The sequence below is a fragment of the Anabrus simplex genome, chromosome 6 (genome assembly GCF_040414725.1).
Source record: "Anabrus simplex isolate iqAnaSimp1 chromosome 6, ASM4041472v1, whole genome shotgun sequence".
NCBI lineage: Eukaryota > Metazoa > Arthropoda > Insecta > Orthoptera > Tettigoniidae > Anabrus > Anabrus simplex.
The window spans coordinates 205,616,982-205,639,321 of record NC_090270.1 but is presented as its reverse complement, the minus strand read 5'-3'; the positions used below and the strand labels follow the sequence as shown (position 1 = coordinate 205,639,321).

Below are 22,340 nucleotides of genomic sequence, written 5' to 3'. Positions count from 1 at the left end.
CTGTCCCAGTGCAAGATCATGGCGTCCGTGTTTTGGGATAGGCATGGTGTTTTGTTGGTCGACTTCATGGAACGAGGAACCACTATCAATGCGCAAGCCTACTGCCAAACCTTGAGAAAGCTAAGCAAAGCGATACAAAACAAAAGACCCGGCATGCTGACAAAGGGAACTGTCCTCCTCCATGACAATGCAAGGCCTCACACTGCAGCTCAGACCCAAGAATGAATGGGCATTTCTGGCTGGGAAGTTTTAGATCACCCACCCTACAGCCCTGACCTTGCGCCGAGCAGCGATTACCCTCTGTGCCGCCACCTCAAAAATCACCTGGGCGGCAACTACTACAATGATAACGACGAAGTGAAAATGGCCATCAACTCTTGGTTATCGGAGGAGGCGGCAAGTTTCTATGAAAAGGGTAGACTTATACAAAACTTTAGTGTAAGGTATGATAAGTGTTTAAACAAACTTGCCGGCTATGTTGAAAAATAAAGTATGTGGAATCTGCAAATAAATGTGGTGTTTGAAAATCGTCTCTTATTGTGTAGTTATTTTCAAATGGCCCTTACTTAAAAAACACGCATCGTATATATAATAAAAAATCTAAAAAATCAATGAAGTAAATAATTCATGCATGCATGCTTGGGTACAGCCAAACAACTTTATTTCTTTGCATTATCATCGGTTTAACAGACCTATGCTATTTGCCTCACCACCTGAAAGGGAAATGTGGCTGCTAGAGGGCGGACCAGCCGGGAAGGTGGGACAGCTCTCTGAGTACAGCGCAGAGAGAGACAGAGATACACACGCGCTGTTGCAACTGTTACGGTGGCCAGAGATTTAGTTACAGCAAACGGAGAATGACTGATTAACATTAGCCATTACAGTAGAATCTCGATAATTCGAAATCGGTAATTTAAAAATGCTACCTAATTAAAAGAATCTCTTCTTCCCGGAAACACAAGGTACGGTTTAGCATGTTATTTTAAATTGTTTAATTCGAAATACGGATAATTTGTAATTCGAAGAATGTCGGTCCCAGTATTGAAATTCAGACTTTTAATTCAAAATTGTCTTTCATTTAGTGAAAAATAATATTTTACGGTGTAATTCGAATTAAAAATTATCCGTGTCACAATAGAACGTCTTCCGAACTTTGACTTTGGTGTGCCTACAGCATGCTTCAAAGTTGCCAAGTTCTAGTGAAATCATAGTTCTTTTGTATTCTTGTATTCATTTTACTTAAAGTTCGAGTGTGCAGTTAAAAACTTCAAAGTTATTATATTTTATTAATACTGTGTTTTAGTTTATTGTTACAGTATTTTAGTTTAGGGCACATGTGTACCTTGTTTGTGTTGCGAGATGGACAAAAAACTGAAATAGCTAGAGACTTTGGAATTCCTGTGTCCATGCTTTGAACATTTTTAAAAAATTGTGAGAGCATAGAAGCTCAAGAAATGCAGCAAAGCGAATGCACATTCGAAGAACAAAACACACTGATTTGGAAGTGGAATTGATCGAGTGGTTTCGGCATGTTCGAGCGAACAATATCCCTGTTGATGGCAAGATCATTAAGGGGAAGGCAAATGAACTGGCGCTAAAGATAGGGCTTGAGTTTCAGGGTCAAACGGGTGGCTTCAGTGTTTTAAGGAACAGCACAATGCAGTATCACTTGGCAGGCAGTATGCGGAGAAGAATCAGTGAACACTAGCGATGCAGACAGTTGGCGAGAAAGTGTGGTTCACATAATCAATTCGTATGCAATGAACAATATTTTCAATGCCAATGAGACTGTATTGTTTCTTAATGCCGAACCCAAACGGACTTATGATTTTAAAGGAGAGAAGTGCCATGGCGAAAAAATCTTACAAAGATAGGGTCACAGTCCTGTGTTGCAATGCGGACAGAAGCAAGAGACTTCCTCCCCTCGTCATAGGCAAGTTTGAGAAGTCAAAGTTTTAAGAGCATAAGGCACTTGCAGTGCAAATACAAGTCGTCTAAAAATTCCTGGATGACAGGAAATTTCTTTGAGGAGTGGCTGGTATGCTTTGAATGCGAAATGGTATGCCAGGACAGAAAAATACTTCAGTAGTTGGATCAATGCGCTGCAAACAAACATAATTTAATTTTAAAACATGTGCGTCTTCTTTTTCTGCCGGCCAACATTACGAGCTACTTGCAGCCCCTAGACCAAGGTATACCGTATTTACTCTGTATTAGACCCCCCTGGCTTTTCAAGACGAAGAAAATGAAAAAATTAAATCTCGCCTATAAGAACCCCTAACGTAATTTGTCAGAGAACGATGACGATTCTGCTTCGAAGCGGGTACAAGTCTTCTTGCAGCTCTGATGACGTCGCACAAATAGATGAATAGGCCTAGCTTCGTGTCCAACCCCCGCACTGAAAGCATGCATCAGTCATGCTATATGTTTGTGTTTTGTAATTAATAATGTTCGCCAGCGTAATGGTTAGCACAATTAGTTGCTGTTTTCCGGGGTCTGACTTTGATTCCTGGTACCATACTGCCAGAGATTTACGAATGGCAGGAAGGTTGATATGCGGTAAAATCGGTACATGTAACTCCCCTCCACTGGGGGTGTGTCTAAAAAGAGCTGTACCACCTCGGTTGAGGAAACGAGTTTACTTTAGTTGAGAAATATTCACGGTTGTTGCTATTTAAACAGCAGGCGAGATCATTAACAAAGTGGTCGTTTAATATCTCGTAACTCGGGCCAATACAGGTATATATTTGGAGAGAAGTAAGTTTAAAACTGATAAAAGCTATCCAATTAAAACGATTGTTTTACTCGCCAACGTACCTAACAAATAATAATTTTATGTCTCCACGTACTTTAAACGATTTTCGGAGACGTCAAACAAAATATACTAGGGTATGATTAATTAAAAAAAGAGACAACGAACGTACAAAATTAAACATCATGATAATAAAACGCATTACCGCCACAGCTGTAGATATCCATAAATGCGGTATATTTTCCTGTTATTTATTTTTATTTTTTCCATCGAACTTTTGGCACTATCAGGGGGATAATATACCTAACCTAAACAATGGGGTCTGTCTTATCTCATGGACAATTGTTTACGCAAATCCTGATGTGATAAATGTAGAGAACAAGCATGAAATATACTTAAAAATAAGGGTCTGTGTTTCAATAGCCGCAGTTATCAAAAGAATGTTTCCAGTTACTATGTATTACATTCGGAAGTACAACTCGTAACATACGCTAGTTATCAGCTGATGGTTTGGCATGCCTTCTACAGCACGATTTTATTCAGGAGTGGCTTCTGCTACATGTACACCAATTGGGAATATCAGAGACCATCTGGGAATAGATTTACACTGTTTAGACTCTATAGTCGGGAACAATTTTTTTTTTAAAGGTTCAAGAAGACGGGACCTCGTGTGCTCTTGATTGCAGTGCATGGCTCAAAGAGAATGAAGCATAGCTGACGCGACTGACGAGAGATAGCAGTGAAGATGGCGTCACTTAGAATGCCGACACGCCGGTAGCAAGGCAGCAAAGTTGGTGGCGCAAGGCGATAATTCAAATGAAAGCAGTGATCAGGTTTACTGTGTGGTAGGCCTACTGCTGAACTGACAGAGACAACTGACTGGCCATTAAGTTCACTTGTATCAATATTTAATTATATGATAACACGATACCCTTATACCTTTCTTCTACAGGATCGAATATGAAGTGAGACGAATCTTCGTAGCGAGTTTTTACGGCCGTATGCCCTTCCTGACGTCAACCTCAGCAGAGGAATTAATGAGACGTAACGAATGACGTGATATGAGTAACTAAAACGGACTTTTACACGTACCGTAGGCCTAAAAGCCGTGCTCACCATTTTTTGTCTTTTTACGTTTAGAAATACCGCCTTCCGACGAAAATCGCCAGTACCAGTATAACAAATTCATTCTAAGTTTGTTAAATAATAGTATAGAATGTTTACACGTACAATTTATAGCTCTTTATAACCTAGAAATCATGTGTTCGCTGCACAAAATTTTGAGGTTATCGCATATTGGAACCCCCTTTGTTATTTTTGGCTGTAAAAGTGGGCATGTAAATGCAAGTAAATACGGTCATTTAATCTGTGAAACGTGCCTACAGAAAGCGACTCCGTGAAGCTGCTAGAAATATTTTGGCGAGAGAAATATGCAAGTGGAACGTGACTGATGCAATGAGGATTGCGACAGTTGCCTGGGACGCTACTCCTTCATCGACAATCAAGAACTGCCTCGTCAAATGTGTTTTTGGTTCATTAAATGAAGTACAAGAACGAGAAGAAGAATACAATGAAGATGAAAGGGAGGAGTTACGGCAAACGTCCGATGTCAGTATAACTTTCTCCAAATACATCACCACAGACCATGCAGAGGCTACTTCCGAAGAGCGGGAACCCACCATGATGATCAGCTGTGAACACGTGACGTCAGAGGGAGATGCAACTATAGCAGATGTTGAACACGGCGAAGATACAGTGCAGGCGGCAACTATTCCATCAAAAAATTATGTACTTGCACTCTAGCCGTGTTGTATTCAGTGATAAGTGCAAGCTATGCTGACAATGCTACAATTAAGGCTATGGCGCATATGTAGCAGTTCGTAGCTAGTGTTAATTAAAAAAATAAAAAATAAGAATAAGTAACTTATATATTCTTCCTTCAAAGGCAATAAGCACAATGTGTGACACAAAAAAAAACCCCTACTGGACCATTAAACATTTGCGAACTTTTCAGGTACTGTTCAAAGTTATTTATTATCCTTGATATTTGTGTTAAATATGTGTCTGAGTTTTTAAAGTTTGTTTTGTTGGTATCATATGTTTCCAATTTGGACAGTCTTGTTGGCTCCCCTGTGCAAGTGCTTTATACTGTATGCAAATCAAATAGGTTATAACCTACTTGCTTAAATTGTGTTGTGCGTATACAGTAGATTACGCATTGTCTTTGAGTAGTGTTTTATTTTTCCCGGGTGTGAAGTTACGTTTGACAGTGTATGGCATTATCCAAGAGCATTATTTCAATAAATGCACCTTGATGGATACATTTCGGAAACATTTTTTTCCCCACGGCATTTGAAAGGTTTAACTGGTCCGCACTTTAGATGATGGATCATTATCTCATACATACATCTTCACTGTACACTGTTACACCTTTTAGCATTCAATCTGCAAGCCCCTGCGAATTAACTGTGATTCCATAATCCTCCATTTGTAACCAGCTCTGTAAATTCCTTCAGTTGCATACCTCTTAAAACTTGATCTCCCTCTACGTCTCTTGATCGGTTAAGAAATTGTTTTCAATGTTATTTAGGAATATGTCTGCCATTATGCCAGATGATGGTGAGCCCACGGATGACCCTTTTGAGTAGATTTTTGTCTGTGAATGCAAAACTACTTCAGTTCAAGGTTATTCTTATAACATTATACACAATTTTCCATAAAAGTTGGAAAAGATACAAAAACTCGCACAAAAACACATTAAAATCAAAATGAAACAGCAATCGATTTGTTTTAAAATTTCCACGGAGGTTTTCCAAACAGCGGCTTACTTATTAGGACGGTATTTTCTAATTCCAAGTCTGGACACGCATATTTAGTTTCATGCTTAAAAATTGTAATAGCATTATTCCAGAGGCTTGTGGCAAACGTTTCCATCTTCAAACAGCGTCACCTGACCTTGGTTTACTGCACACGTATTGTGAAAACACATTTCAAGCTCCCTGAAAAGTAATGATATTTACGTGGGAAACAGCCTTTCTGAAATTTAACCAGATGCGGAAAATATATAACCTAACCTCTGAAATTAGTTATGCACACCCCTGTACCCTGAGAAGGAGACTATCACATTCTTATTTTATTTAAGTATCCAGTATTAAAATGAAGCAATCATTTCATTCAGCCTTTATTTGTAAGGAGTTAACAACTGCTGTCAGTGGACTCAATGAAAAAAACCTGTTATCCCAATGTTTATTTACATCATTTATGGGGCATTATTACTCGACATCGACAGCACCTTTGAATGTCGGGGAGAGCTCGCTCATGCATGTAGTGGGGATTCGATCGTATTCAATATAAATGCTGGAGTAGTGTGTATGAATATAACAGAAAAACTATCATGCCCTAATAACAGCTGAATCAGTAAAAGAGTTCTCACTGTAACTGAACGATTTGCACAGATTAATACAGGAATTTTCAAAAGGCATAATATTGTCATTACAACAGTGTTCTCTTGTACTGTAGTAGAGTGGCTGCGGTCAGGTGTGTACTAGTATCCGAGTCTAACATCTCACTTTAACCCTAAGTGCCCACGCTCTAAATTCCTCCCTTGGCTTGAATCATCCTTAGCAAGCTTATGAAGTCTTTTTCATAGGTTCTTAATGTCACATAACCATAACATATAAAAATAAATACTTGAGGATTTTTACATTCCCTTACGTTAAATCGAATATAAAATTGCATTGCACGTATAGAATAATTTTTGGGACTTAAAATTTGTTCAGTTATATGCGGGTTTACGCTAAATCGAGGTTGCACAAAATCGGGGCTATACTGTAGTTCATTTTAGATGCCGAATGGGATGTTCCAAATGTATCAATGAGGATGATTGCATCTTGATAATTTCAAACTTTCTAAACACTGGCAACAAAAACAGTCAGGATATGTATCTACAAGGGTTAATTGCAGCAGGTGACATACGAAAAGGAGGGCAAGAAAAGTTGTCTGTGAAATCGGTAGTGTCAAGAAACTATATTCCTTTGCTTACTATGCTATTTCAAGTGGTGGATGGGTTAGTGTCTACAAACATGTTTTTCTCTGTCTTCATGCCGTATCACAGAAACTTGTTTTCTGTATTTACCTATTACTAATTAAAGGTCAAATACCAAAGGACATGTGTGGAACAAATCCACGCATAACCAGAATTTCTGAAAATGTAATTAATTTGATAAACACATCAGATCTTACCCACTCAAAGAAACTCACTATGCTGGCAAGGAAATGAAAAACAGTAAAAACTTTGAGCAAATATGAAACATTTTTGAACAATAAGTCAGACTAATCTTAAAAATAATGCTATTTGCTAGTTGCTTTATGTCGCACAGACACAGATAGGTTTTATGGCGACAATGAGATACGAAAGGCCTAGGAGTTGGAAGGAAGCAGCTGTGGCCTTAATTAAGGTACAGCCCCAGCATTTGCCTGGTGCGAAAATGGGAAACCACGGAAAACCATCCTCAGGGCTGCCGACAGAGGGATTCGAACCCACTATCTCCCAGATGCAAGCTCGCAGCCGCGTACCCCTGACTGCACGGCCAACTCGCCCGGTTTAAAAATAATGTAGGTTACAACTGACCATGTTAAATGCTATGAATTCCATATAAATTATGGAGAAGAATCGAGACTGAGTACTTGATTACAGTTAAACCTCGTTAATTCAAAGCCGTTGACACACAAAAATCGGACTTCGAATTAAGTGATTTTGAATTAACCGGCAACTCGTAATTCAGAATTGCCAACCCTTGCCACCTGACAAAATATTCTAAGACCCGTTACTGCACGCAGTTAACCTTGATTCACAGAAAACACCATGGAAAAAAATCCAAAATGTATCCAACACGGTGTATTTACATTATTCAAATAACGGACTTGAATAAATCACTGGCAAACATAACCCCACACAACGAAAGCAAAAAACAACATAATTCAAAGATGAGGACAAATTATGCCGGCTCCCCTGTGCAAATGCTTTATTTCGTGGATTCTTCTTCTTTTGAGACTACATAGGATCACTTTAATCAACCCTTTGGTTTGTCGATTTCTTGGTAGGAACTGTCCAAGCTTTTCAGTCCTCTTAAGTTCTACTTCAAAAGTGTTGATATTATTGCCCTTTCTTGGATTACTGTACCGTTTGCATTTTTAGATCCCTTGTAACTGCACGGAAAACATCGTGGCTTATCAAACTTTCCGATGACGTGGGCAGGATGTCTCTCGCTTCCGTGTGCACTGCAACACAATACAATCACCCCCACCCTTGAATGATTTCCCGGATGGCACTTCTCTCCTTTAAAACCATAAGTCCGTTTGGGCTCGGCATTAAAAAAATGCAGTTTCATCGGCACTGACAACATTGATCGGCGCGTACGAACTGGTTATATGAGCCACGCTCTTTCGCCAACTGTTGGCATCGCCAGTGTTCGCAGTTTCTGCTTCTCTGCACATTGCCTGATACGAAATATTGTGGCGTTCCTTAAAACACTGAATACAATAGAATTACGATTTCACTCGAACTTAGCAAATATGAAGCAGAATGTAGACACACCGAAGTGAGTGAAGGTGCGGAAAGCTACCCCTGCACATTCCGGAAGACATGTTCTATCGTGACGCGGATAAATTTTGAATTTAAATTACTCTGTAAAATACTATTTTTTAATGTAAAGGCTGTTTTGAATTTAAAGTCTTAATTACAGTAATGGGACCAACATTGTTTTTCGAATTATGAATCATCTGTATTTCGAATTAACCTATTAAAATAACATGCAAAACCATACCTCATGTTTCCGGGAATGAGGGTGTCTTTGAATTTGGCAGGATTTTGAATTAACAGATTTTGAATTATCGAGGTTCTACTGTACTAAGATGACTATCTCATCTTGCAGATTTCTTGACAGTTTATACATCTGTAGCCATGTTATGAAAGATTGTGGAATAGTTCCCCTGTATGTTATTGTGTCATCTGGCAAACCTGGAATATCCTGGGTCAGATGAAATAAAAAATGAGCCGCGAATCATCCCAGGCAAGACTCTTCTATCACGCATGGCTTTCAATTCAGTGTTCAGCTTAATGTGATTCAACTACAAATTGAGCTATTATATAAAACAACTCACCTCTGGGCTAGTAATCTCTCCAGATCTGGGTAACTGAGGATGACTAAGATCATCTTCCCATTGATTAATACTCTGAGCAAGGGCTTGAAACCTTGCCACACGAACTGCAGGTTTACCGTGCTTCACCTCCTGTTTATCTTCACAGGCAAACTTTAATTCAGTTCGATGAATGGGAGAAGATATCTGAGTATCTAAAACAAAAGTAACAAAAAATACATTATAAATAATAATAATAATAATAATAATAATAATAATAATAATAATAATAATACACTTCACAGGATATGTGCATACTATGACCATTTACTTATCAAATTACTCTGTACAAACACTGGAGTTCAGAATTATTTAATCATACCTTTAACGTGATTAATTTCTTTCACCAAAATTTGTTCTAATTTGATGATATGAGTACAAGCGTAGATATTATATCTAGTCATAAATTTAATCTGTTCTAATTTGTTCTAATTCAACAGCATGAGTAATAGTGTAGATGATATACTTAGCCATAAATTTAATCAATCTGCATGACAAATTGTCCATCCTTATCATCTTTGGTAATGGTCTTAAACTGCTAAGCCGAAGAAACCACAAATTCGATTTTAAAACGTAAGTCTTACTCTCATCACTAGACCTCGGATTCTAGGCAAAAATCATTAATTGAAAAACTGAAGAACTTTGACATCCAACCAAATCATTCTCTCCATTCATTTGACATCGTAAATATGTACCCCAGTATACAGACCTCAAAGTTATTCCCCATCATCGAAAATAACTTAAATACAGTCCCCTAAGTAAACTAGAAATTCAAGACTTTATTTCTATTTTAAAGTTGGTCATTAATAATAACTTTTTCACCTCTGACAATACTACGAGGGCTATTTTTTTTTCAAGGTCCGATTGGTCACGAAATGAAACAGCAGTACAAATTTGACACTTTGGTCACGAAATGAAACAGCAGTACAAATTTGACACTTTTCTATTAGTAACACTTACTGATACATCACACCTATTTTTCAACATAGTCGCCTCGCAGATTGAGACATTTGTCATAGTGTGGTACCAATTTGTCAATGCCCTCTTGATAGAACATCACCACGTGCGCCTGCAACCATCTTTGTATGCCGGTCTGCAGCGCCTCGTAGGTGTCAAAACGCTGTCCTCCTAGCCAGCGTTTCATGTGAACAAAGAGGTGAAAATCTGATGGAGCCAGGTCCAGACTGTATACTGGGTGATCGAAAACGTCCCACTGGAAACGCTGCAGGAGGTTCGTGGTGGCTGCTGCAGTGTGCGGCCGAGCATTGTCATGGAGGAGGACAATGCCTGATGACAACATCCCTCTCCGCTTATTCTGAATTGCCCGTCGTAGACGTTGAATAGTGGCACAGTATGCGGCTGCAGTGATGGTGGAACCACGTTCCATGAATTCCACCAACAGAACTCCTTTCCGGTCCCAGAACACAGTAGCCATACACTTTCTGTTGGAGAATGTTTGCTTGAATTTCTTTGGCTTACTCGGGGAGTGCGAATGCATCCACTGTTTGGATTGCTCTTTTGTTTCTTCCGTTTCAAAATGAACCCATGTCTCGTCCCATGTGACAAATTTGTTCAAAACATCCGGTCCTTCATCATGGTAGCGCTGGAGAAACGCTAAAGCGGTGCCCATTCGCTGTGTTTTGTGACGGTCAGACAGCATCTTCGGAACCCATCTCGCACAAAGTTTGCGGTACTGAAGTGTCTCACTCACAATTGTGTAGAGCTGACCTGGAAATTTCAGGAAACGAAGCACTCAACACAGAAATTGTGAACCAACGATTTTCTCGAATTGCCTGATCCACACGCTGAACAAGATCATCGGTTGACACACGCTTCCTTCACTGGCCGCCTGCATCATGGAGGTCTGTACGCCCTGCTGTAAAGTTCCTGCACCATTGTCGCACTTTGCTGTCGCTCATGCACGTTTCACCATACACACGACTTATTCGGCGATGAATTTCGGCTGCATTGCACCCCTCTGCCTGAAGAAATCAAATTACACCGCGCACTTCACACTTGGCGGGCGAAGCGATCGTTGTAGCCATGTTTACGAGCGCGCTGCACGTTCACTACTGACGGGACTGAGGTGAGGCGCATAACGGTCATTTCAGAGACGTTGCGCAACACATCTGAGCAGCGGTTCATCATATATTCGCGGGCGTTTGACTGTCGCGTCCGATCGGACCTTGAAAAAAAAAATAGCCCTCGTATATATCAGCAAAATGGTTTAGCTATGGGCTCACCGGCCTCGGGCATTTTGGCAGAGATCTATCTTGATTTCTTAGAATACACAAAAATTTATAGCAATGATTTTACTAATATCCTCTTTTGGACCAGACATGTCGATGATACGCTAGTTATTATTAATTAATGAAGAAACTACTAACGCGGCTTCCACACTTTTTCTTCTCAACAACATTGACTCTCATTTGAAATTTACTCTCGAATCTGAAACTAACAAAGCTATAAATTTTTTAGATTTAACCATTAACAGACATCCTTCCTCACTTTCCTACACATTTTTTTAGAAAACCCATGCAAACAGCAACCAACATTCAACAAGACTCTTCACATCCGCAAGCACACAAACGTGCAACTTACAAGAGCCTAGTCTTTCTTGCCTTTAATATTCCTATGTCTAAGAAAGATTTAAAAAATGAATTGAATACTATCCGTGCTATTGCTAAATTCAACGGCTATAACAACTTTTTAATAGATCACATAATTAACAAATTCAAGCACCGTCCCAAAACCACTTTCATCATCATCATCATCATCTTCATCGTCATTTCCCAACTCTAGTTTCGCGGGTGTGGTGTACAAGTGCTCGCCATCTCCTTGTGTCTTCATACATCTTCTGATCCAGGACATCCTCCCATTTGTATCCTCTCTTCTCCACATCTGATCTTACAGCCTCTATCCAACGTTGTCTTGGTCTTCCCTGTGGTCTTCTTCCACTTTAACGAAAGGAAAACTCAACGCTTCTGCATTTTCCACTTTTACTTTTTATAAAGATGTTTTTAAAGTCACCAACATCTTCATAAAGCACAATGTAAAAGTAACTTTTAAAACTAACAACAGGAATGTAGGCAACTTACATAACTCGACCTTGGTGAACAAATCTGATGTTTTTCCTAAATCAGGGGTTTACAGACATAAATGCAACAACTGCAGTTCTTCGTATGTCGGGCAGACCAGGCGTAATTTTACTATCAGATATTCAGAACATGTTAACGCTTTAAATTACAATAGATTCTCTGCAGTAGGACAGCATATACATGATTCTAAACATAATTTTTTTTTTGCTAGGGGCTTTACATCGCGCCGACACAGATAGGTCTTATGGCGACGATGGGATAGGAAAGGCCTAGGAGTTGGAAGGAAGCGGCCGTGGCCTTAATTAAGGTACAGCCCCAGCATTTGCCTGGTGTGAAAATGGGAAACCACGGAAAACCATTTTCAGGGCTGCCGATAGTGGGATTCGAACCTACTATCTCCCAGATGCAAGTTCACAGCCGCGCGCCTCTACGCGCACGGCCAACTCGCCCGGTAAACATAATTTTACCAACACAGAACAGGATATGCAAATACTTGAAATAATAAACAAAGACCCCCTACTTAACACAAGCGAAAATTGTTGCATTCATCTTGACCAGTATTTTAATCCTAATTTCAATTTAAACGACATTTCAGGAAAACCAAATATTTTCAATTTTATTTTCTTCATTTTTAAAAGAGTTAAATCTTTAAACTCAAATTTGACTTTCCACGCCTTGCATAGTACCCATCCACATCTTTTACCCCCATTACCTCACCCACCTGCCCCGCCTTAAGTTCATTCACCTTTCCTCCTTTCACTCTTCCCCACCATCTCCTTCCCCTCTCCCTTTCTCCTCTTTCCCTTTTCGCTCTCTTACACATTTCCAAATTCAGCTCCTCACTGTATTACACTGTGCAACGTGAGTTTTCTCGATCAATTCATGACCTTTAAAATCTTTACCTCACCTAAATTGGCTGTTATTACTCTCATTATGCCTTTCTATTTCCGCATCGAACTGGGAATTAAAATCAACCAGGGTTCAGAACAATATGAACTCAAATTGATATCTTCGTTACCTCAAGAACTACTCTAGCATTTATCTTAGTGATACCTTTGTTTGTCAACTGTGATTCTCAATTGTTCCTATACTGCACTTTGTTTCACTTATTTCTCTTCACAATGGTGTTTAATTTCAATTTTTCTGCATAACAAGACAACTAGCTATTTGCATCTTAATATATCAAACATACAATTATAAGATTTAACATCGAGCTATTTATTCATCTTCACATCAAGATTTTAAAGATATTTAAAACCTAGTGCTTTATACTCAAGTGTCATATAGCTCCACACGAAATTCTGTCTTGAAAAAATCTTTATATCTTCTACGTTACTTGTTATTCATCTGTGCGTTGCTTTTATCTTGTACTTTTTGAACGATCAGCTGATGATGACCCAGATCTGGGGTCGAAACCGGTACCATTTGTGTTCGACTTGTGATGTAACCTTGCGTTACTAAGTGTTATTGCATTCATAGGTGGAACCATAGTACATATTATTAATTTAATTGTAATCTCAGTTCAATACGGACCAAAAATGACATTCTTATCATTCAATATACTTTCATGTACATTTACAGGCAAGCACGCCGCACCCTTCTCTGAAAAAAAGATAAATAAGGTAGGTGACAAGAGCAGCCTATCATGATTATGTTACTATTTTCCCTCTTCAAACATCCTGCCACACCATTCTTTAATCCTACCATTACTAGAGCATTATCAGCACCAAGAGCTAGAGAGTTTATTAAAAGAATGCGGAATTCCTGAGAAGTTGAGAGCAAAAGATTGGCAATGTTAGCTCCAGTAGCACCCCCTTCTAAATTAGGCACAGAGAGTAGACAATTCTGAATTTCACCGAGTTCAGGCTTAAAAAATGTTACAATAGGATATATTTTCAAGTCGATTTTATTGCTAGCATCAGTAGCACCAGAAAATGCATTCATGTGCATATGTGATACAATTTTTGCCCTTCGTTCCACGCACATTTCTGCAATGATAGTCGCTGTTTTCATTCTAGCACACCCATATCGTTTAGCCATTTCCGTATCAGGAAACATTTTGTGAAACAATGGCTCCGCGTGGTGGGCACAATTTACAGGCACGTTATGTTCTACAATAAATGACGTAAATAAAGCCTCGGCATTCATCACAGAATTTACATCTTGGTTTTTACATGAAATGTTCGGTTTCTGCATGCTTTCTACACACTGGACACTCTTCTTATGTTTTAGTTTGCACATGTTTGAGAATATCGTACTTCCCGCCAGGCGCAACTGAAAAATCACACCTATTGTCGGCACAGAAAGTATGTGCGGTCGAGTTTAAACGCTAATAAAATATGAACCAGTCCACCAATCTAAAATATAATCACAATGTCGTAAAGCTTGTTCTATTCTATGCTCTTTGGTGGTATTTGCATATTTTTATTATGTTTCTTGTGAAAGTTATATTAGGCATATTGCAAAAAGTACCTGTTTTCTTGCCCGTTTTTTTGTAAACAACTTTGTAGTACCATTACATGAAAATGCACTGTCTGGTTTTCATAAAATTTTGGTGGATTATGGAATGCATTATCATAAATATATTTCTGAAGTTCAATTACTTTACACACTTTGGCAAAAAAAGTTATTGTTTTTGTGGGTGGTCTTCCGAAATCGAGATTGAATTCACCAGAAAGGTTTGAAGTTTTTTGTTTCAAATAGTTTTATACCAAAAACGTACAATGACTTCTGTATTTTATATCAATTTTTATTTGACAGCGAGCGATAGGCTCTCCGGTGTGAAATCAGATTGCTTTCGCCAGGGGTAGTACAACTAACAGATAATGCCAGTTAGCGCAAGCCTGAATGTGTTCACTTATATTGTGGCGGTCATGTGCTACATTAGTGGAAGTTTCTAATTGACTTGTCTCATATGTACAGTTTTTACATTTCCCATCAGATTTTCACATGAGGGCTTTGGACCTCCAACAGTAGCTTTAAAAATGTTTTCATTTTATTTTTATAGAATTGTTTTTGTTTTTTCGTATTTTGTAGATTTCGAATATTATGTACAATGTATATACAGTACTGAATAATGGTTCTTATTTACAATGCAAGCATCTGTTTGTATAAGTCATTTATTCATCTACTCCGATATATCATCACTGAAGTGGAAATTATCATCGTCACGTCAGGAATCAGAGTCCTCAAGATCAATAATTTGGAGGCTGTGTCATTAACGTATTTTCTGAAAGACAATCTTTCTCCCAATAATGATTCTCAATTTTTTGTACGGGCATTACACACTTTTCCCAAAGGTGTCACGGAATGTAAAGTTTCCTCGCACAGATCTCTGATTACATTTTTACGTTTCCCTTTTTCTTGTGCACTTGCTATTTGCTCTTTTATTTTTCACATAAGCCCACAAGTTCTATGACATTTAACTCGCAATGCGCGACAGCCAACCACACCAATTCAACATCTTGATGCAATTCTTTCGTAAGTTGGTCAAGTCTCTTTTGCGGAATTCCAAAATAAGGCTTAGCGTGATCACTCATAGTGGCTTTTGTCAATATACTGAAGTTGGAGGCATCGGGAGACAGATAAATATTTCTTTTCTCTATTCAGGGAATAATATTAGTGTTCAGCCAAGCCATCGTTGGTTTTTTTAATTTCTGGGTCAAGCATTGTATGGCAAGGTGCCTGATCAATCACAATAGCCGACTTCGGTGGAAGTTTCATAAAAATCTTGCAAAAACATTCCTTAAAATGCTGAGAATTCATCTCCTTGTGATAGTCTCCAGTCCCTTTCTTTCCTACAAAGCAGAGTTCCATCCCTTCCAAAAAGCCGTCTTCACTACTTACTACATGTAGTATAATTACACGTTTTCTGGCACCAGATGGGGTTCTAAAGCCCCCCCCTCTCCATCCAAAAACCTCCTGTAAATGACCACGATAGTAGTCTTAATTTGAGGAATTACAATTCAATGCCTCTATTACGTTTTCTTGACAGGCATATTTAACCAAGTGATTTTGACCCGCACCAAGTCTGATCTGTGTAATAAACTTTATACCCACTTTCTCTGAGCCGTTGTATTTTTCTTAAAAATGCACACCGTGAAGCAGAAACATACACTTATTCCATAAGGACAGGCTTTATGTTTAATATTTTTTAACCTAAAACTCATGCCTATTATCAGTTGACGAAGCTTTGTACATGACATAATCGGGAAGTCCGGCATATTTTTTTCAAGATCGGATAATAGTTGCAAACAGTTTCGCCAGAAAGAAGTCTTCAATAGACCTGCGAATTACTCCAATAGTGAACTGATCCACTTGAATACACGGCCGCCCGCTCTATGTCCTTTTTCCCTTAGATGGGATCGATAAATCGGCACACAAATTTTTTGCATTTTCCGCTTTAACTTTCTGCACTGATAGAAGAGAAATTCCAAGAGACAATCTGTCACTCGTTGGCTTTCTCCCCCTAGAGTGAAAATTTTTAAAAAAGCAAACTGTACTTACAATCATACGTATTTCACCTTCCCTAAAACATGACCTCGGAGGCGTGGTTAACTCTGTCTTAACTGAGCAATACAGCCAGTGATACTGAAAACCCAGATGAATGCAAATAACTCCACCACATGCGTTTGAGCCATCAGTCCATAGACTGGTTTGATGCAGCTGTCCATGCCACCGTATCCTAGGCTAACCTTTTCATTTCTACGTAACTATTGCATCCTACATCTGCTCTAATCCGTTTGTCATATTCATACTTTGGTCTACCCCTACCGTTCTTACCCCCTACACTTCCTTCAAAAACCAACTGAACAAGTCCTGGGTGTCTTAAGATGTGTCCTATCATTCTATCCCTTCTCGCCAAATTTAGCCAAATCGATCTCCTCTCACCAATTCGATTCAGTATTCCTTCATTCGTGATTCGATCTATCCATCTCACCTTCAGCATTCTTCTGTAACACCACATTTCAAAAGCGTCTATTCTCTTTCTTTCTGGGCTAGTTATCATCCATGTTTCACTTCCATACAATGCCACGCTGCACACGAAAGTCTTCAAAAACATCTTTCTAATTCCGACATCAATGTTTGAAGTGAGCTAATTTATTTTCTTAAGAAAGCTCTTCCTTGCTTGTGCTAGTCTGCATTTTGTGTCCTCCTTACTTCTGCCATCGTTAGTTATTTCACTACCCAAGTAACAATATTCACCTACTTCCCTTAGGACTTCATTTCCTAATCTAATATTTCCTGCATCACCTGCCTTCGTTCGACTGCACTCCATTACTTTTGTTTTGGACATATTTATTTTCATCTTGTACTCCTTACCCAAGACGTCGCCCATACCATTCAGCTGCTTCGAGATCTTCTGCAGTTTCAGATAAAATAACAATATCATCAGCAAATTTCAAGGTTTTGATTTCCTCTCCTTGGATTGTGATTCCCTTTCCAAATTCCTCTTTGATTTCTTTTACTGCCTGTTGTATGTAAACACTGAAAAGGAGGGGGGACAAACTGCAGCCTTGCCTCACTCCTTTCTTGACTGCTGCTTCTTTTTCAAAGCCCTCGATTCTTATCACTGCAGACTTATTTTAAAACATATTGTAGATAATTCTTCGTTCTCGGTATCTGATCCCAATCACCTTCAGAATCTTAAATAGCTTGGTCCAATCAACATTATCAAATGCCTTTTCTCGATCTACGAATACCATGTACGTGGGCTTGTCCTTGATTCGATCCTCTAAGATCAGACGTAAAGTCAGGATTGCTTCACGTATTCCTACGTTTCTTCTAAAGCCAAATTGTTGATCTCCCAACTCAGCTTCAACTTGTATTTCGATTCTTCTGTAAATAGTAAGTGTCAAAATTTTGCAGGCATGAGATACTAAACTAATGGTGCGGTAGGTTTCACACCTGTCAGCACCGGCTTTCTTGGGAATAGGTATAACAACATTTTGCTGAAAATCGTATGGCACTTCTCCTGTCTCATACACCTTACACACTAAATGGAATAACCTTGCCATGCTGGTTTCTCCTAAGGCAGTCAGCAATTCAGAGCGAATGTCATCAATTCCAGGCGCCTTGTTCCTATTTAGGTCACTCGCAGCTCTGTCAAACTCTGACCTCAAAAATGGGTCTCCCATTTCATCAGCATCAACAGCCTCTTCTTGTTCCAGAACCAAATAATCTACATCTTTACCTTGATACAACTGTTGGATATGTTCCCGCCATCTTTCTGCTTTGTCTTCTTTCCCTATAAGTGGCTTTCCCTCTGAGGTCTTAATATGCAAACACCTCGATTTCCTTTCTCCAAAGGTCTCCTTGATTTTCCTGTATGCAGCATCTACCTTTCCCAGGACCATACAGCCTTCGACATCCTTGCACTTCTCCTTCAGCCATTCTTCCTTAGCTACCTTCCACTTTCTATCTACTTCATTCTTTAATCGCCTGTATTCTTTTCTGCCCTCTTCATTTCTAACATTCTTGTATTTTTGTCATTCATCAATCAGCTCTAGTATCTCCTGAGTTATCCACTGATTCTTAGTTGATCTTTTCTTCCTTCCTAACATTTCTTCAGCAGCCCTACTGACTTCATTTTTCATGACTCTCCAGTCTTCCTCTATAGTGTTTCCTTCAGCCTTTTCATTTAGTCTTTTTGCAACATGTTCCTTGAAACAATCCCTCACACTCTTTTCTTTCAACGTGTCTAGATCCCATCTTTTTGCATTCTTTCCTTTCTTCAATTTCTTCAACTTCAGATGGCATTTAATGACCAACAAGTTGTGGTCAGAGTCCACGTCTGCTCCTGGGAAAGTTTTGCAATCCAACACCTGGTTTATGAATCTCTGCCTAATCATAATGAAGTCTATTTGATACCTTCCAGTGTCTCCAGATCTCGTCCACGTATAGAGCCGTGGTTTGTGGTGTTTGAACCAAGTATTGGCAAGGACTAAATTATGATCAGTGCAGAATTCAACCAGCCGATTTCATCTTTCGATCCTTTGTCCCAATCTGAATTCTCCTACTGTATTATCTTCTCTTCCTTGGCCTACTACTGCATTCTAGTCTCCCATCACAATTAGATTTACCTTTCAAATATTGTATTAAATCTTCAATCTCTTCACATATTTTTTCGATATCCTCATCATCCGCTGAGGTACTAGGCATATAGACCTGCACTATTGTGGTGGGCATTGGTTTGGTGTCTATCTTGACGACAATAATTCTTTCATTATGCTGGTCGTAGTACCTTACCCACTGCCCTATTTTCTTATTCATCATTAAACCAACACCTGCATTTCCCCTGTTTGATTTTGTGTTGATAAATCGGTAGTCGTCTGACCAAAAATCCTGTTCTTCCTGCCAACATACTTCACTTATACCAACTACATCTAACCAAAGACAGCAAATACTTTTTTCGACATTAATAATTTCATATAGTTATTTTAAAAACATGTTATTTTCAAGATAAGATTCAATCTTTACATATCCATAACTTTCAATACAGCTAACATTTTATGTGACAAATGTAAGACCTTATTGGATTGTACAAATATAGTAAGATTATGACCTATTTTTTCAACAAAATGTCATTTCCGGTATTTTAAGAATTTTTATCTATATTTTCTAAAAACAAGTTTTATATGTGTCAGGTTAACTATATACTTCACGTTTTATCGTTACATAAGAGAGACGAATGTTATGGGCACAACAAGTTTCCCACACAAGGCATTTACATAAAATGGACATTCATTCATTGACCTAGCAACATTTCTGTTAATGTATACTTAATCATGTATTTCTGTCATGTAAACGTTGTACCTTTAACTCTCTTAGTGCCAGAGTCCCTGTAAGCGATCTTCAAAATATGAACGACACTAGCCAGAGTTGCTCTGAGAGATGCTTCATTTCCTTATTCTTTGACCGGCTTCTAGACCGAAAATGGCACCAAATCTTGGCACGACCATTAAGGAGAGTTCAAGGTACTATGTTCTGACAACTTTCTTTTGTATTCTGTCTATTGATAATCTCAAGCAATATTTACATTTCCTTGACATGTTTACATGCAGCTCGTAAAAGCATGAGGAGTGTAAGAAGAGTGGTATAAGAGAGGACATTGCTCCAACACAGATAGGTCTTATGGCGACGATGAGATAGGAAAGGCCTAAGAGTGGGAAGGGATCAGCCATGGCCTTAATCAAGGTACAGCCCCAGCATTTGCCTGGTGTGAAAATGGGAAACCAAGGAAAACAATCATAAGGGCTGCTGACAGTGGGGCTTGAACTCACGATCTCCCGGATGCAAGCTCACAGCTGCGCGCCCTGACTGCACGGCCAACTCACCCGGTAGTTAAGTTTTCTTGTGTAGAGGCCGGTTCTACCACCTACGGGTAAAGCAACACTTGCCCTCCGCGTAAAAGGATATATCTGTTCAACCACTCCCAGGTAGCGCTATCGGCAATATAAATCGTGGTTACTTACCCAACACGTAATTTATTGGCCACTTCGAGGGCCCGATAAGACTTTACCTGCCAGGCAAGATTTGAGACCTGAACATTATTACCTGTATTTCTGGTGACATACAGCTTAAAAGCATGATACCGTAACAATGATCGATATAGTATTGCAGGATTTTGAACATTAATGCTTCCCTTCAGTTTCAACAGTCACACCAGTCTCTCGCATCGACGTCGGGAACACATTTTATACGTCAAGCTTTCGCAAAAAAACATGACAATGATATAAAAGCAAAATATATTTGGAATTCATTTCAAATGGACTTTTAATTTTCTAATTTTGATTTTTCAGTTTTCAGACACTAGGTGTAAGTTACTTACTATATGTATCTCAATTACACTAAGCATTCTCGTAGCGTAATGACTATCGTGCCCACTTCATAATATGAGGTATGCAGGTTAGAGTCTTCATTATGCAGAATATTTTTTTATTTTCATTATCAGTGTTGTATTCATCTGTATGCCTCCTTTCATACATTCTTTTGTTAAAATATTCATTGAAATGTTTAATCACAATATTATGTCTACTAGGAAAATGCTTTATATGTATGGTACTTATAAAAAGCAATGTCATTATTAATTCCAATCATCATAGTAGTAGTAAAGCATATAGCATATAGGACTGTTGCCCAGGTAGCAGATTCCCTATCAGTTGTTTACCTAGTCTTCTCGTAAATGATTTCAAAGAAACTGGAAACTATTCCATTGCCAAATTCCTCTTCCTATGAATGGATATTTACCTCGATTAGTTCTTTATTTTTACAGCATCTTCCAACTTTATCTTCATAAAGTTAAACATTAGAATGAAATGCATTATCAATAAATGGAAGCATATGGAACTAAACATGGTCAATGAGCTAGTTGCAAATAGAGGATCGTGGAGATACTTAATCAATGCACAGAAGCCAGCAGATAGAATGCTCAAAGGCAGTAAGTCCATAAGGAAGCTGTGTGTGTACGTACTGTATATAGAAGCGCATAAAAGAGAGAACGGCGGGGAACAAAAATAAATTTTTAAATGTAAATTAAAAAGATGAAGAGAACCTGCGTACTTCTATTACGGAGCAAGCAACTTGATGAATCTACTACGAGAATACTTTCCAAAACGCTGCCTTACATGACAGGTTATAACTGGTGTAAGAAAATGTAATATCGAAATTTTAAGCCCAATTAGATATTGATTTTGAAGCTCATAGATTAAAAATCACGAAAGCTTGACATAAATCATCCATAACTCTTAAGACTCCCCTTATTAGGCTTTTTGGTGATAATCAGCAGATGCAAGCACAGGAAAATAAGACAATCGAAATGAGTTTCATACATCTAACGATAGATAGCACCTCACTCGAAAGTGAGAAGTCGCTGAAAATCAGTCTAGCCAACCCCGTATATCTGTGTATAACTCCGGGTAACCACCTAGCGCTTGCACGGAGGTTGTTACATTCAAGCCAAAGTACCAGCTGATTTACACCCCCAGGTAGTTTACCTCCCGCGCAGTTGCCAGCCAGTCTACTAGCAGATGGTCAAACCGGCCCTAGGTGGATCTTTAAGTTATGGAGAAACATGGGAGTTATACAGCTGGGTTTAAACTCATTGATAAAATATGCTGAAGAGCAGAGCTAACGGTCGAGAATTCAGTGTTACTGAGTTTAATGTTCACTACTGGCGTACCGTGCTAGCAACCACCAACCGAACACGCAAGGCACTCAGAGGGCCAAAAACTGGTAAGTTTGCTGAGCTGGAAGATAAGTTGCTTCATTACGTTACAGAGCTGTGAAATGAT

At 38.9% G+C, this 22,340-nt stretch overlaps 1 protein-coding gene across 1 annotated transcript in view; it reads right to left on the bottom strand.

The window, feature by feature from the left end:
• The window catches only part of LOC136875936 (anillin-like), a 332,763-nt gene that overhangs the window by 244,717 nt on the left and 65,706 nt on the right, over nucleotides 1-22,340 (bottom strand). The window contains exon 4 of the mRNA XM_068228263.1: nucleotides 8,915-9,105. Within this exon, the coding sequence (XP_068084364.1) occupies nucleotides 8,915-9,105 (191 nt within the window). The remainder of the gene's footprint in view (nucleotides 1-8,914; nucleotides 9,106-22,340) is intronic.